The sequence below is a fragment of the Grampus griseus genome (genome assembly GCF_964374135.1).
Source record: "Grampus griseus genome assembly, chromosome: 2".
Taxonomy (NCBI): domain Eukaryota; kingdom Metazoa; phylum Chordata; class Mammalia; order Artiodactyla; family Delphinidae; genus Grampus; species Grampus griseus.
This window is the reverse complement of record NC_139018.1, coordinates 173,117,948-173,134,662: the sequence shown is the minus strand read 5'-3', so window position 1 is coordinate 173,134,662 and position 16,715 is coordinate 173,117,948. Positions and strand designations below refer to the sequence as shown.

The 16,715-nt window shown below is 41.4% G+C and overlaps 1 protein-coding gene across 2 annotated transcripts in view; it reads left to right on the top strand.

The window, feature by feature from the left end:
• The window catches only part of NSUN6 (NOP2/Sun RNA methyltransferase 6), a 68,180-nt gene that overhangs the window by 41,713 nt on the left and 9,752 nt on the right, over positions 1-16,715 (top strand). For both annotated transcript variants that reach the window (XM_082649055.1, XM_082649054.1), the window contains one exon: positions 13,675-13,823. In XM_082649055.1, the coding sequence (XP_082505181.1) occupies positions 13,675-13,823 (149 nt within the window). The remainder of the gene's footprint in view (positions 1-13,674; positions 13,824-16,715) is intronic.

The window sequence follows — 16,715 nt, the reverse complement described above, 5'->3', positions numbered from 1 at the left end:
ATTGAAGTATAGTTGATTTACAGTGTTCTGTTAATTTCTGCTGTACAACAAAGTGATTCAATTATACATATATATACATTTTTTTTAAATATTCTTTTCCATTATGGTTTACCACAGGATACTGAATACAGTTCTTTGTGCTATACAGTAGGATCTTGTTGTTTATCCATTCTATATATAAAAGCTTACATCTACTAACCCCAATCTCCCACTCCATCCCTCCCCCTGCCCCTCCCCTTTGGCAACCACAAGTCTGTTCTCCATGTCCGTGAGTCTGTTTTGTAGATAGGTTCATTTGTGTCATATTTTAGATTCCACATTTAAGTGATATTATATGGTATTTGCTTTCTGACTTATTTCACTTAGTATGATAATCTCTAGTTGCATCCATGGTGCTGCAAATGGCATTGTTTCATTCTTTTTCTATGGCTGAATAGTATTCCATTGTATATATGTACCACATCTTCTTTATCCATTCCTCTGTCAGTGGACATTTAGGTTGTTTCCATGTGTTGGCTATTGTGAATAGTGCTGCTAGGAACATAGGGGTGCGTGTATCTCTTTGGATTAGAGTTTCCTCTGGATATATGCCCAGGGGTGGGATTGCTGGATCATATGGTGGCTCTATGTTTAGGTTTCTGAGGGATCTCCATACTGTTCTCCACAGTGGCTGTACCAATTTACGTTTCCGCCAACTGTGTAGGAGGGTTCTCTTTTCTCCATATCCTCTCCAGCATTTGTTATTTGTAGAGGTTTTAATGATGGCCATTCTGACCGGTGTGAGGTGGTACCTCATTGTAGTTTTGATTTGCATTTCTCTGATAGTTTAGCAATGTTGAACATCTTTTCATATGCCTACTGTCCATTTGTATTTCCTCTTTGGAGAAATGTCTATTTAGGTCTTCTGCCCATTTTTCGATTGGGTTGTTTGTTTTCTTTTTGTTGTTGAGTTGTTTGAGCTGTTTGTATAATTTGGAAATTAAACCCTTGTTGGTTGCATCATTTGCAAATATTTTCGCCCATTCTGTAGGTTGTCTTTTCGTTTTGTTGATTGATTGTTTCCTTTGCTGTGCAAAGGCTTGTAAGTTTGATTAAGTCCCATTTGTTTATTTTTGTTTTTATTTCTGTCACCTTGGGAGACTGACCAAAGAAAACATTGGTATGACTTATGTCAGAGAATGTTTTGCCTATGATCTTTTCTAGGAGTTTTATGGTGTCATGTCTTATGTTTAAGTCTTCAAGCCATTTTGAGTTTATTTTTTGAGTATGATGTGAGGGAGTGTTCTAACTTCACTGATTTACATGTGGCTGTCTAACTTTCCCAGCACCACTTGCTGAAGAGACTGTCTTTTTCCCATTGTATATTCTTGCCTCATGTGTCAAAGCTGTGTGATTGACCGTAGTTGTGTGGGTTTATTTCTGGGCTCTCTGTTCTGTTTCATTGATCCATATGTCTGTTTTTTGTGCCAATACCATGCTGTTTTGATTACTGTAGCTTTGTAGTATTGTCTGAAGTCTGGGAGGGTTATGCCTTCTGCTTTGTTCTTTTTCTTCAGGATTGCTTTGGCAATTCTGGGTCTTTGATGGTTCCATATGAATTTTAGGATTATGTGTTCTAGTTCTGTGAAAAATGTCATGAGTGATTTGATAGGGATTGCATTAAATCTGTAGATTGCTTTGGGTAGTATGGCCTTTTTTTTTTTTTTTTTTTTGCGGTACACGGGCCTCTCACTGTTGTGGCCTCTCCCGTTGCGGAGCACAGGCTCTGGACGCGCAGGCTCAGTGGCCATGGCTCACGGGCCCAGCCGCTCCACAGCATGTGGGATCTTCCTGGACCGGGGCACGAACCCGTGTCCCCTGCATTGGCAGGCGGACTCTCAACCACTGCACCACCAGGGAAGCCCAGTATGGCCATTTTAACAATATTAAATCTCATCCAAGAGCATGGGATATCTTTCCATTTCTTTGAATCATCTTCAGTTTCCTTTTTTAATGTTTTATAGTTCTCAGTGTATAAGTCTTTCACCTCCTTGGTCAGGTTTATTTAGTATTTTATTTTTGGGGGTGTGATTTTGAAAGGTATTGGTTTTTTGTTTGTTTGTTTGTTTTTACATTCCCTTTCTGCTATTTCATTGTTAGTGTAAAGAAATACAGCTGATTTCTGTATGTTAATCTTTTATCCTGCTAACTTCTTGAATTTGTTTATCAGTTCTAGTAGTTTTTGTGTGGAGTTTTTAGGGTTTTCTGTATATAGAATCACGTCATTTGCATATAATGACAGTTTTATCTCTTCCGTCCTAATTTGGATACCTTTTATTTCTTTTTCTTGTCTGATTGCTGTGGCTAAGACTTCCAATACTATGTTGAACAGAAGTGGTGAGAGTGGGCATCCTTGTCCTGTTCCAGATTTTAGTGGGAAGGCTGTCAGCTTTTCACTGTTGAGTATTATATTAGCTGTGGGTTTGTCATAAATAGCTTTTATTATGTTGAGATATGTTCCCTCTGTACCCACTTTGGTAAGAGTTTTTATCATGAATGCATGTTGAATTTTGTTAGATGCTTTTTCTGCATGTATTGAAATGATCATGTGGTTTTTGTTTTTTTCTGTTGTTGATGTGGTGTATCACATTGATTTGCATATGTTGACCATCCTTGTGAACTTGGGATGAATCCCATTTGGTCGTGGTGTTTGATCTTTTTTATGTGTTGTTGGATTCAGTTTGGTAATATTTTGTTGAGAATTTTTGCATCTATATTCATCAAAGATATTGGCCTGTAATTTTCTTTTTTAGTGGTTTTCGTATCAGGGTGATGGTGGCTTCATAGAATGTCTTTGGGAGTGTTCCCTCTTCTGCAGTTTTTTTGAAGAGTTGGAGAAGGATCGGTAAGAGTTGTTCTTTGTATGTTTGGTAGAATTCACCTATGAAGCCATCTGGTCCTGGACTTTTCTTTGTAGGCAGTTTTAAAATTACAGATTCTATTGATATTTCACTTCTAGTGATCAGTCTGTTCAAATTATCTATTTCTTGATTCAGTTTTGGTGGACTGAATGTTTCTAGAAAGTTGTCCATTTCTTCTAGGTTGTTGAATTTGTTGGCATATAATTGTTCATAGTATTCCCTTTTTTTTTTGTATTTCTATAGTGTTGGTTGTTATGTCCCTTTTTCATTTCTTGTTTAGATTATTTGGGTTCTCTCTCTTTCCTTCTTGGTGAGCCTGGCCAGAGGTTTGTCAATCTTGTTTATTACCCTTTCAAAGAACCAGCTCTTGGTTTTATTGATTTTTTTTTCTATTGTTTTAAATCTCTGTTTATTTCCCCTCTAATCTTTATTATTTCCTTCCTAATGCTGACTTTAGGTTTTGTTTGTTCTTTTTCCAATTCTTTTAAGTGTTAACCTATTTGTTTTAGTTTCATATTACAGCTCAGAAAGCTGAGATTTGAGACAAACCTTTCAGTTTTATGATTCTTCATTTTTCTTTAGGAATTGGGGATATAGAGCCGGCAGGGAAAAACTGCCACATATCTTGTTTTGGAATAAAATAATACAGTAGTTAAATTGCTCTATTTCTCTCTCTTTGTCTCTATTTTGATTTGGTTTCATAAAGTATTCGATAAACTTGCATATTTTAATGAAGTAGTTGGCATTAGTTTCTCTAGAATGTTCACTGATTAAAGATGCTATTTGATTCATGGTGACTTTTTAAAAAATTAACTTATTTTTTTATTTTCTTTTATATTGGAGTATATTTGTGGTTTTTTTTTTTTTTTTTTTTTTTTTTGCGGTACGCAGGCCTCTCACTGTTGTGGCCTCTCCCATTGCGGAGCACAGGCTTCAGATGCGCAGGCTCAGAGGCCATGGCTCATGGGCCCAGCCGCTCCACGGCACGTGGGATCTTCCCGGACCGGGGCACGAACCTGTGTCCCCTGCATCGGCAGGCGGACTCTCAACCACTGCGCCACCAGGGAAGCCCCTATATTGGAGTATATTTGATTTACAATGTTGTGTTAGTTTCAGGTGTACAGCAAAGTGATTTAGTTATACATACACATGTATTTATTCTTTTCCAGGATTCATGATGACTTTTAAAATGCCTGCTACATCAGTAGTAATGTGAAAATCCACATACCTTTAAGAAATTATTTTGTAACTTCTGCCTAATATGTAGTAAGTCACACGTGATTAAGAAGCCAAAACAAATGAAGCACATGGAATACTTGCCAGAAAAACAGGGACTATCCTGAAGAAGAGTGGGAGCAGGTCGGGTTGAATTGCCTGATTACATGACAACAGTGTGTCATGGTCAGTGGCTTGTCAGCCCTGAAGTGTTAGCCAGGGGTTTGCAGTTTATATCAGTGTGTAGGCTAGGGGGCTGTACCAGAGAGACCCAAAATACAGTGACTTAGAAAAGATAGAAGCGTTTTTTGGTTTTCTTGTTTATTTTTGTCTCACTGAAAAGTTAAAGAGGTGGACATCCAATGCTGGGAACTTCATCTCTGGGTCCAAGACAGCTGTTCCAGTTTTTGTCCCAGGGGGTAGGAAGGGACTGGGAGATGCACAAGACCTGGAAGTGGGGTGCATATCCTGCTGACCACAACTTAGTAGTTTGATCAACTTAGCTGCAAGGGGGGCTGGAAAACGTAGTCTTCAGCTGTGTTGCCATGTGCCCAGTTCACACCATTTCTATAGAAGAAGAGGATAATTGTTATTGAAGAACAAATAGCAGTCTGCCAAAAGCTTTGTACTATTAAAAGTGGAGATGGGGCTTCCCTGGTGGCGCGGTGGCTGAGAGTACGCCTGACGATGCAGGGGACGTGGGTTCGTGCCCCGGTCTGGGAGGATCCCACATGCTGCGGAGCGGCTGGGCCCGTGAGCCATGGCCACTGAGCCTGTGCGTCCAGAGCCTGTGCTCCACAACGGGAGAGGCCACAACAGTGAGAGGCCCGCGTACCGCAAAAACAAAAACAAAAAAAGAAAACAAAACAACAAAAAAAAGTGGAGATAGTGACTGTTTCCATTTTTTTCTTTTATTCATCGGTAAAATTTTTCTTCCCCCTTTAAAGTAAGTAAAAGAGCTTGAAAGCCTCTGAGTGGGTAAGTGAGATGCATAGTATAAGGTGCAAGGAGTGACCCAGTAACTATGCTAGCATCATGCTATGTGGTAGTTTTCCTACACAATTTGTTCTGGTTATGTTCTGTTGTTATCCACATCGTGCCACCACTTAGTGATGAAAACCACAGTAATCATTTCATTATTATTCTTCACAATTCTGGGGGCTGACCAGACCCTCAGATACATGGTTCTTACTTGCAGTATCTCGTGCAGTTGTGGTCATGTGGTAGTGGAGGGAGATGTCATCTTGAAGGTGCTCTCTTTCACATACACATCAGGAGGATGATGGTGGCTCTCAGGTGAGACCCCTTCACGTGTCCTGGATACTCTCAGCGTGTTGGTTGGGTGGGTTTCGAGGGCGAATGTTGGAATAGCCCCAGGCAGCAGCCATGTCCCCATTTATGACCTATTCCAGAAGTCACTTAGCATCGATTCTGCTGTTGCCCAGAATAAATGAGAAGGAATATTACATCCCACCTCTTGTGTCACTGTGGTGAGTGTCAGTGTCAGATTGTAAGAATGTGTGGAATGGACAGTCTTGTGGCAGCCATCTTTGGGAAGTATAATTGCTTTCACAGCCGTAAAGTATTTTTATTAAAAAAGAAATTATTTATTTGGCTGTGCCGGGTCTTTAGTTTCGGTGCACCGGGTCTTTAGTTGTGGTACACAGGATCTTTAGTTGCGGTGTGTGGGATCTTTGGTTGTGGCATGTGGGATCTTAGTTGCGACATGCGGGATCTGACCAGGGTTCAAACTCAGGCCCCCTGCCTTGGAAGCATGGAGTCTTAACTGCTGGACCACTGGGGAAGTCCCAGATTATTTTTATTTTTAGTCGTACATTTTTATATGCATAATGGATTGTTAGCTGAACACAGGACTACTGTAATGTGTAAAGTATTACACTTGTTTATCCTTTGTGGCCACCTTTACACACTTTGCTTCATAAAGAAGAGGCCCGTGGAAGCACAGCACTCTCTCACCCTCCTGGAATTGAGGCTTCGGGTCCTGCTTCAGTGCCATTTATAAGTGATCGCTGCTGCCTCCTTCTCCTGCCATCCCCGACTGCTGCCCCTACTCTCGACCCTGCCCAACTCTGTGTCAGACTTGCCGTCAGGCACTGCCAACTCTACATCCTGGGCCCTACCACATCTTGTTTATCCATTCTTCTGTCGATGAACATTTAGGTTGCTTCCATGTCTTGGCGATTGTAAGCAGTGCTGCAGTGAACACTGGGGTGCGTGTATCCTTTTGAACCATGGTTTTGTCTGGATATATGCCCAGTAGTGGGATTGCTGGATCATATGGTAGTTCTCTTTTTAGTTTTTTAAGAAACCTCCATACTGTTCTCCATAGTGGTTGTACCAATTTACTTCCCACCAACAGTGTTGGAGGGTTCCCTTTGCTTCACACCCTCTCCGACATTTGTTTGTAGACTTTAAAAAAATTTATTTATTTATTTATTTGGTTGTGCCGGGTCTTAGTTGTGGCAGGTGGGCTCCTTAGTTGTGGCATGCGAACTCTTAGTTGCGTCATGCATATGGGATCTAGTTCCCTGACCTGGGATCCAACCTGGGCCCCCTGCATTGGGAGCATGGAGTCTTAACCACTGGGCCACCAGGGTAGTCCCTGTTTGTAGACTTTGATCATGGCCATTCTGACTGGTGTGAGGTGATAACTCGTTGTAGTTTTGATTTGCATTTCTCTGATAATTACTGATGTTGAGCATCTTTTCATGTGCTTTTTGGCCATCTGTATGTTTTTGGAGAAATGTCTATTTAGATCTTGTGCCCATTTTTTGATTGGGTTGTTTGTTTTTTTGCCATAGAGCTGCATGAGCTGTTTCTATATTTTGGAGATTAATCCCTGTCGGTCACATCATTTACGAATATTTTCTCCCATTCTGTGGGTTATCTTTTCATTTTGTTGATGGTTTCCTTTGCTGTGCAGAAGCTTTTGAATTTAATTAGGTCATCTGTTTGTTCTTGTTTTTATTTCTATTACTCTAGGAGATGGATCAAAAAAGATACTGCTTGAATTTATGTCAAAGAGTATTCTTACTATGTTTGCCTCCAAGAGTTTTATAGTATCCAGTCTTACATTTAGGTCTTTAACTCATTTTGAGTTTATTTTTGTGCATGGTGTTAGAAAATGTTCTAATTTCATTTTTTACATGTAGCTGTCCAGTTTTCCCAGCACCATTTATTGAAGACACTGTCTTTTCTCCATTGTATAGTCTTGCCTCCTTTGTTGTAGATTAATTGATCATAGGTGCGTGGGTTTATTTCTGGACTTTCTGTCTTGTTCCGTTGATCTGTATTTCTGTTTTTGTGCCAGTTCCATACTGTTTTGATTACTGTAGCTTTGTAGTATAGTGTGAAGTCAGGGAATCTTATTCTTCCAGCTTTGTTTTTCTTTCTCAAGATTGTTTTGGCTATTCAGATATTTTTGTGTCTCCATAGAAATTTAAAATCTTTTTGTTTTTAGTTTTGTGAAAAATGCCATTGGTAATTGGATAGGGATTGCACTGTATCTGTAGATTGCCTTGGGTTGTATAGTCATTCTGACAATATTGATTCTTCCAACCCAGGAATATGGTATATCTTTCCTCTGTTTGTGTCATCTTCGATTTCTTTCATCGGTTTTTCATAGTTTTCAGAGTACAGGTCTTTGTCTCCTTAGGTAGGTTTATCCGTAGGTATTTTATTCTTTTTGATGCGATGGTAAATGGGATTGTTTCTTTAATTTCTGTTTTTGGACTTTCATTGTTAGTGTATAGAAATGCAGCAGATTCTATGTTTTAATTTTGTATTCTGCAGCTTTACCGAATTCATTAATGAGCTCTAGTAGTTTTCTGGTAGTATCTTTAGGATTTTCTATGTATAGTATCATGTCATCTGCGAACAGTGACAGTTTTACTTCTTCTTTTCCAATTTGGATGTCTTCTATATCGTTTTCTTCTCTGATTGCTGTGGCTAGGACTTCCAAAACTATGTTCAATAAAAGTGGTGAGAGTGGACATCCTTGTCTTGTTCCTGATCTTACAGGAAGTGCTTTCAGCTTTCCATCATTGAGAATGATGTTTGCTGTGGATTTGTCATATATGGCCTTTATTATGTTGAAGTGAGTTCCCTCTATGCCCACTTTCTGGAGAGTTTTCATCATAAATGGGTGTTGAATTTTGTCAAAAACTTTTTCTGCATCTATTGAGATGATCATATGGTTTTTATTTTTCACTTTGTTAATGTGGTGTATCACACTGATTGATTTACAGATGTTGAAGAATTCTTGCATCCCAGGGATAAATCCCGTTTGGTCATGGTGTGTGATCCTTTTAATGTATTGTTGGATTTGGTTTGCTAGTATATTTGTTGAGGATTTTTGCATCTATGTTCATCAGTGATATTGGTCTGTAATTTTTTTTTTTTTTTTTTTTTGGTGGTATTTTTGTCTGGTTTTAGTATCAGGGTGATGGTGGCCTCATAGAATGAGCTTGGGAGTGTTCCTTCCTCTGCAGTTTTTGCAATAGTTCCAGAAGGATAGGTGTTAACTCTTCTGTAAATGTTAGATAGAATTTGCCTGTGAATCCATCTGGTCCTCTACTTTTCTCTTTTTTTTAAATAAATAAATAGATTTATTTATTTATTTATCTTTATTTTTGGCTGCATTGGGTCTGCGTTGCTGTGCGTGGGCTTTCTCTAGTTGCGGTGAGCGGGCTTCAGTAGTTGCAGCACGTGGGCTCAGTAGTTGTGGCTCACAGGCTCTAGAGCGCAGGCTTAGTAGTTGTGGTGCATGGGCTTAGTTGCTTAGTTGCTCCGCGGCATGTGGGATCTTCCTGCACCAGGGCTCGTACACACGACCCCTGCATTGGCAGGCTGATTGTCAACCATTGCGCCACCAGGGAAGCCCCTCGACTTTTGTTTGTTGGGAGGTTTCAATCACAGTTTCAATTTCAGTACTTGTGATTGGTCTGTTCATATTTTCTATTTCTTCCTGGTTCAGTCTTGGGAGATTGTGTTTTTCTAAGAGTTTGTCCATTTCTTCTAGTTGGTCCATTTTATTGGCATATAGTTGATTGTAGTAGTCTCTTATGATCCTTTATATTTCTGTGGTGTCCATTTCAACTTCTCCTTTTTCATTTCTAAGTTTATTCATCTGAGCCCTCTCCCTTTTTTCTTGACAAGTCTGGCTAAAGATCTATTCTGCCATCTTGTCTCAACACCCCTCAAAAGTTGAAAAAAGTGCTTGTTACTGGTTCTTGTTTCCTCGTCTCTCAAGCTGAGAACCAGTTTCCAGTAGGGCCTTGAGCCCACTGGTCAGGGCTACATGGTTTCCCTAGCTGAGCTTTGAGGTGAGAGGGAAAATGCACCCTTCTTCACTCCTCTGTTCTCTTCCCCACAACGATTGTGGTGTGGGGTGGTTGGCACTGGGGTTGGAGACACACCTCTGGAGCCCCTTTTACCCCTAAGAGCCACAGGCCAAACTGAAGTGACTGAGGCCCTGGCGTCGGGGGAGCCTCTCTGCTCTAATTTTTATTATTTTCTTCCTCTGCTTCATTTTTAGTTTGCTCCTCTTTTTTCAGTGTCTTAAGAATGGAAGCCTAGGTTATTACTTTGAGACTTTTCTTTTTTCTTTCTTCTTTTATTTTAATAAATTTATCTTTTTATTTTTGGCTGTGTTGGGTCTTCGTCGCTGTGCAGACTTTCTCTAGTTGCGGCGAGCGGGGGCTACTCTCCATTGCGGTGTGCAGGCTTCTCATTGCGGTGGCTTCTCTCGTTGCAGAGCATGGGCTCTAGGCGGGTGGGCTTCAGTAGTTGTGGCACACGGGCTCAGTAGTTGCAGTACGCGGGCTCTAGAGTGCAGGCTCAGTAGTTGTGGTGCACGGGCTTAGTTGCTCCATGGCATGTGGGATCTTCCCGGACCAGGACTCGAACCCATGTCCCCTGCATTGGCAGGTGGATTCTCAACCACTGCACCACCAGGGAAGTCCTGAGACTTTTCTTTTTAATGTAGGTATTTACAGCTGTAAATGTCCCTCTAAGCACTATTTCACTACTTCCCATAAGATTTGGTACATTGTGTTTTGTTTTCGTTCACGTCACAGCATTTTAGGATTTACCTGTGATTTCTTTGCCCCACGGTTATTTAGGAGCATGTTTTTAAATTTCCACATACTTGGAATTTTCCAGATTTCTTTCTGTTACTAACTTCTGTTTTCATTCCATTTTGGTGGGAGAAGAAACGTGTGAGTTTAAGCTTGTTCAGATTTACTCAGCTTTGTCTTACGGCCTTGCACATGGTTTGTCTCCACGTGCACTGCAGAGGAATACGCGTTCTGCTGTTACATAGTGTTTTCTAGTAGGTCTAGTTGGTTTATAATGTTCAAGTGTTCTGTTTCCTGTTGGTCTTCTGCCTCTTTGTTCTTTTCATTAGTAGTAGTTCTGTTTTTAATTTTATGAGGAACTTCCATACTGTTTTCCATAGTGGTTGCACCAGTTTACATTCCCACTGGCAATGCATGAGGGTTCCCTTTTCTCCACACCCTCTTCAACGCCTGTCTTTTTGATGACCTGTGGGGTTTTTTTTTTATTTTTTTTTACTTTTTTATTTTATTTTTATTTTTATTTTTGGCTGCGTTCAGTCTTCGTTCGGCTCTTCTCTAGTTGCGGTGAGCGGGAGCTACTCTACGTTGTGGTGCTCGGGCTTCTCATTGCGGTGGCTTCTCTTCACAGAGCACAGGCCCTAGAGAGCACAGGCTTCAGTAGTGGTGGTGCACGGGCTTAACTGCTCCGCGGCATGTGGGATCTTCCAGGAGGAGGGCTTGAACCTACGTCCCCTGCATTGACAAGCGGCCTCCCAACCACTGCGCCACCAGGGAAGTCCCTGACCTGTGGTTTTGATGTGCATTTCCCTGATGATTAGTGCCGTTGGGTGTCTTGTCATGTGCCTGTTGGCCATCTGTCTGTCTCTTTTGGAAAAATGCCTGTTCAGGTTCTTTGCCCGTTTTTTAATCAGGTGGTTTTGTTTTTTTGATATTGAGTTTTGTGAGTTCATTATATACTTTGGGTATGGTATTAACCCTTATCAGGCAGATCATTTGCTACCATTCTATAGATTGTCTTTTGGTTTTGTTGGTGGTTTCTTTCACTGCAAAAGCTTTTAGGTTTGATTAGGTGCCAGTTGTGTATTTTTGCTTTTGTTTTCCTTGCCTGAGGTGAAACAGAATTGCTAAGACTTCTGCAAAGGAGTGTGCTGCCTGTGTTTTCTTCTAGTTGGTGTATGGTTTCTGGTCTTACATTTAGGACTTTTGTTCATTTTCATTTTGTTTTTATATATGGTGTGAGAAAATGTTCTGACTTCATTCTTTTGCATATAGTCGTCCAGTTTTCCCCAAATCTCTTATTGAAGACTGTCTTTTCCCCCATTGTGTACTTTTGCTTCCCTTGTCATAGATTAATTGACTGTAAGTGTGCGGATTTATTTCTGGGCTCTCCAGAAGTTCAGGGGCGAGGCTCCCTGGAGCTGGGATTCAGAACTCTAAGGAGGGGGTTTTACCTAGCTGCTGTGCTGCGCAGGGTCCAGCTTGAGAGAGGGGGCTCTGTCCACTTCATACGGATACTTAAGGGAAAAAGCTGGAAACTGTACCTGTCAAGGCGAAGGGCTGTTACTGGGCTTGTTTGTTTGTTTTTTTTTGTGGTACGCGGGCCTCTCACTGTTGTGGCCTCTCCCGTTGCGGAGCACAGGCTCCGGACGCGCAGGCTCAGCGGCCATGGCTCACGGGCCCAGCCGCTCTGCGGCATGTGGGATCTTCCTGGACCAGGGCACGAACCCGTGTCCCCTGCATCGGCAGGCGGACTCGCAACCACTGCGTCTCCAGGGAAGCCCTACTGGGCTTGTTCTGACAGAAACAGCAAGCCATCAGGAAGGATCAAGTCCTGTCCTCTACCCCTTTTATCTTTCATTCTCTTCCCACCCCCATCGCTTCTCTGCCTCCTGTTGGTGAATCTTGAAGCCAACAGGCAAAGGAGAATTGTAGTTCACAGAGTTCCCCCCTCAGCATCACACAGCAGAGTAGAGGTGGGTAAACTTGGAGCTCAGAAGAATATAGCTTAATAACTAGCATATTTGGAGCAGAACAGATAGTCAGTCCTTGAAATAGGTTCAAATGTATACTAAAATTTCGTATATGATAAAATTAGCATTGCAAACCTAGAGGGAAAAGTAAATTAATAAATGGCTCTAAGATGATTTTTTTGTTTGGAGGGCTGGGGGAAAGGTTTATACACAAAAGTAACTTTAGGATGGATTAAAGTTTACTGTCAAGAATTAAATGGAAAGTAACTAGAAGGAGGTATAGATGAACATTTATTTGACTTCATAATGGGGAAGATTTTAAAGCATGAAAGCAAAGCTAGAACTCAAGAAAAAAGATAAATTTAATACTCAACATTTATGTATGTAAAAAAAACATGGCAGATGGCAAATAGTGGGAAATATTTGTAAAATAGTTAAGATGAGATCACTTTTTTTTGATGTACAAAGAGCTCTTCTAATCAATACAAAAAAGACAAGTCTCAGTAGAAAACCAGCAAAGACAATGTGACCATCTAAACAAAAAAATACAAATGGTCAATAACATAATTATCAACTTTGATGAGGATTTTGGGGAAAGTACACTCATGACACTGGAAGTGTAAATTGCATATACTCTTTCTACAGGATTTTATCAGTATGTATTAAAACCCTTAAAAATAATTGCTTACTTTGGAAAGATATTTCTTTGGAGGCAGTCGATAAGAAAGCAAGGATGGTTGTAGATGGAGATGAGTTAAATTGATAAGAGCTTGTGTCTCACAGTTTTGCAGTCAGAAAAGCAGGTTATCTTGGGGTGAGACCCAGAACGCTGCTGTGGGCACCGTAGGAAATCAGCTAGCTTTGCATGAAAGCAGTCTGCAGTAATATCTTGCCTACAGTTAGATACCATAAATATATGAGCAGACCCGCTTGGTTTCATGATTTTCTCCAGTAACCCTAAGTAGATGAGAAGCTGGAGTGGAGAAAGTTATGTAAGCAAATGCAGAGGGAAACCTGTGGAAGATTGGATTCGGGGCCATGTAGACTCATTCTAGAGCATAGCCTTGCTGATGGCCACAGAAGCAAGGAAGCCGAGGAACCATAGAACCAGGGTGTTTGCCTAGAAACTAAAAGGTAGTCTCTTTTTCTGGGGCTGTCTGCAGTAAGATTTACTAAGAAAAATACCAGCTCTTAGAATGACTACAGTTAATTTCATGTCCCAGCTCTGATGAAGTGTGGCTTCTGACATTGGGGGTACCGGTCTTGTTTGATTAGGCCTTGGCTTGCGCTGTATCAGTTAATCCTATAATAATCACATCTTTAACCTCTTTTACCTGTAAGTCAGTTAGCTTAGCCAGCTACCTGATGGAATTGTTATGCATTACTTTCTGTTCTAGATGATGATGTTAAATTCCGATAATTGCATCTGTTTCAGGAGTTTTCTGTCCTAATAGGGCAGAGAGCAAATAATGTTTATAATTCTCTTTATAGGAGAACCTCCATTCTTACCGGAATCTTTTGACCGAATTCTTCTGGATGCTCCCTGCAGTGGACTGGGACAGAGACCAAACATGGCTTGTACTTGGACTTTGAAGGAAGTGACATCATATCAGCCATTACAGCGAAAACTCTTCACTGTGGTATGTGATAATTTTTTGCTGTGGAAGAAAGGTGACCTTTACTAGTTTGATCTTTTAAAGACTGAGAGCAGTATTCATAGCAGCATTATTCACAGTAACCAAAATGTGGAAAAAACCCAGGTATCCATCAACAGATGAAGGGATAAGTAAAATGTGGCATGTACATACAATGGAATATTACCCAGCCTTAAAAAGGAATGAAATTCTCATACACGCTACAACATGGATGAATTTTGAACACATTATGCTAAGTTATATAAGCCAGACACAAAAGGACCCAATGGTGTGTGATTCTGTTTACATGAGTATCAAGAATAGGCAAATTCATGGAGACGGAAAGTAGAAAAGAGGTTGCCAGAGGCTGGAGGGACAGGACAGCGAATGGGGAGTTCCTGTTTCATGGGATGATGAAGAAGTTCGGGAGATGGGATAATGGTGTAAACAGTGTGAGTGTACTTAATGCCATTGAATTGTACACTTAAAAATGGTTAAAATGGTAAATGTTATATACACTGTACCACACACACAGAACACCTGGTTTTCCTTTATGTTGACTCACTCTTTCATCTCAGGCAATAATAGAATTTCTTCTCTGAGGCATTTAAGGAATTTCAAACATTCTGCTCTGTCTTAAAAATAGAGCATTGTTGGGACTTCCCTGGCAGTCCAGTGGTTAGGACTCTGCGCTTCCACTGCAGGGGACCCGGGTTCGATCCCTGGTCGGGGAGCTAAGATCCTGCACGCTGCACGGCGTGGCCAAAAATAAAGGGGGGGTTGTTAACATAGTTGCTAATTGATGTAAAACATTTGGGTATAAAATAAATTACCTTTTTATAGGGTTCTTGGATCATCTTAGTGAATTAAAAGTGGGAACTCCAATAGAGGCAAACACATTCATAAGATTGGGAAGTGACAGCATCCAGTGTCAGATATAGAAGGACAGTAAAAATGTAGCAAATCTAACTGGTCTACAGTATGTTTCAGAAGAAGCCCAGATAGAACATGTGAGAATTTCTGTCAGTCTTGCCAACATGATTCCATAGGATGTAGACAGCATTTTATCAGAGATGATCCCACCATTTCCTCTCAGTTCTCTAATTATAAATACACAAGCTACAGCAACAGTGGGTATGCTCTGATGATTCCATCTCTGAAGCTATTTTTCAGGACATTTCTTTTCAGCACTGCTGGTGTCTCCTTTCCTACACAAAAGTGGCACTAAGAGTGGATTGTTTAAACTTTTATTGTATATGGTCTTCAGAGAACACATCCTGGAAGTTAAAACAGCAAGCAGCAAAAAAAAAGCAGCTTTGCTTCTAGCTGCAGCCCAGTTTGATGTGAGGGTAAAATTAGGACCTGTTTTAAGAGACATGGCTTTTTGTTCTTTTTAGCTCATAGCAAAAAGACATTTTAAGAGGCTACTTGGGAGGAGATGTGTTGGTCTCAGTGACAAGGAGCATCTGACCATGTGCAAGAGAGAGTGTAGGATCCAGTGGGTGTGCCACTGGGTGAGGGTAGGGGTTGGGACTGTGGACCCAGTGCCTCCACATACGTTACTCTAGGTACCTGGGTTTCCATATGGGAGAAGTGGGTAGGGTAACTCCCCCTGATGGGGTACCGTTCTCATGGCGGTTATAAGATTTGTTTAGAAAAGCTGTGTAATGTGCTTAGAACAGCAGCTGGCACCCAGTGGCAAAGTTTAAATTTTGATCCGTGTACTAGCATTAAGAAAGCATAGTATATGCTTTTTTTTTTTTAAGATTTTTATTAACTTTTTTTTAAAATTTGGGGATTTGAAAAGAGAAACTTTTGTTATTTGGGACAAGTTCATTTTCATATTACACCTTATTTCCTGGACAGATACTCATTGGGCACCTCCTATATGTAATACACAATTCTAGGTGCTGATGACATGCTAGTCAACCCCTGACCTTTTACATGGGGTTTCTGTTCTAACTGGGGAGGAAAATAAACAGCTAGTTGAGTTAGAGATTTCTTGTATTCCAAGGCAGTGCCCAATGAAGCAAACTTTAGGGAGGAAGGGGGATGGGAGCGCCTGATTGGAACAGTTGAAAATTGTACAGGGGCTGGGCAGGGAGGGTGCTGCTGAGACGCTGATATAGAAACAAAGATAAGAGGATGGTGAGGAGGGAGCGAGCACTGCAGGGAAGGAGCAGAGCTTTCCGGGCTGGTGCAGAGGTCCTGAGGTAGGTGTGTGCCATGCACCTTCCAGAGCAGCAGGGGCAGGTGGCGCTCAAGCAGGGCAAGCCAGGCACATGAGAAGGGAAGGCTGCGAGGGGCCTGCTGTACGCAGGGCCTCAAAGGCCACTCGAGGACATGGGCTTTGACTCCAAGGGATGACGGGAACATTGGAAGGGCTTTTTTGTTCTGTTTTGTTTTTTGGCTGTGCCGTGCGGGTTGTGGGATCTCAGTTCCCTGGCCAGGGATTGAACCTGGGCCGTGGCAGGGAAAGCCTGGGATCCTAACCACTAGGCCACCAGGGAACTCACCATGGAAGGGTTTTGAGCTGAGAAGAGACAGTTCTAAAAGCACCGATCTGGCTGCTGTGTTGAGAATAGATGGTAGGAGGGCAGGGAATGAAGCAGGTAGGAAACTGAATAATCCAGGCGAAAAATCATGAAACTTGGAGCAGAATGATAGCAGCGGAAGTTGGTGAGAAGTAGCCAATCTCTGGATATATTTTGAAGGTAGAGCCGATGGCATTTGCTTGATGACTGGGGAATGTGAGAACAAGAGGCATAAAGGATAATCTGAGGTTGGGGCCTGCGCCCCGGGGAGGACGGGAATCCGGCTCCAGGAGGGTTCAGAGGAAGAAGGTAGGAGTTTAGTTTGGGACGTGTCACGTCTGAGGGTAAAAATATTGAGAATGCA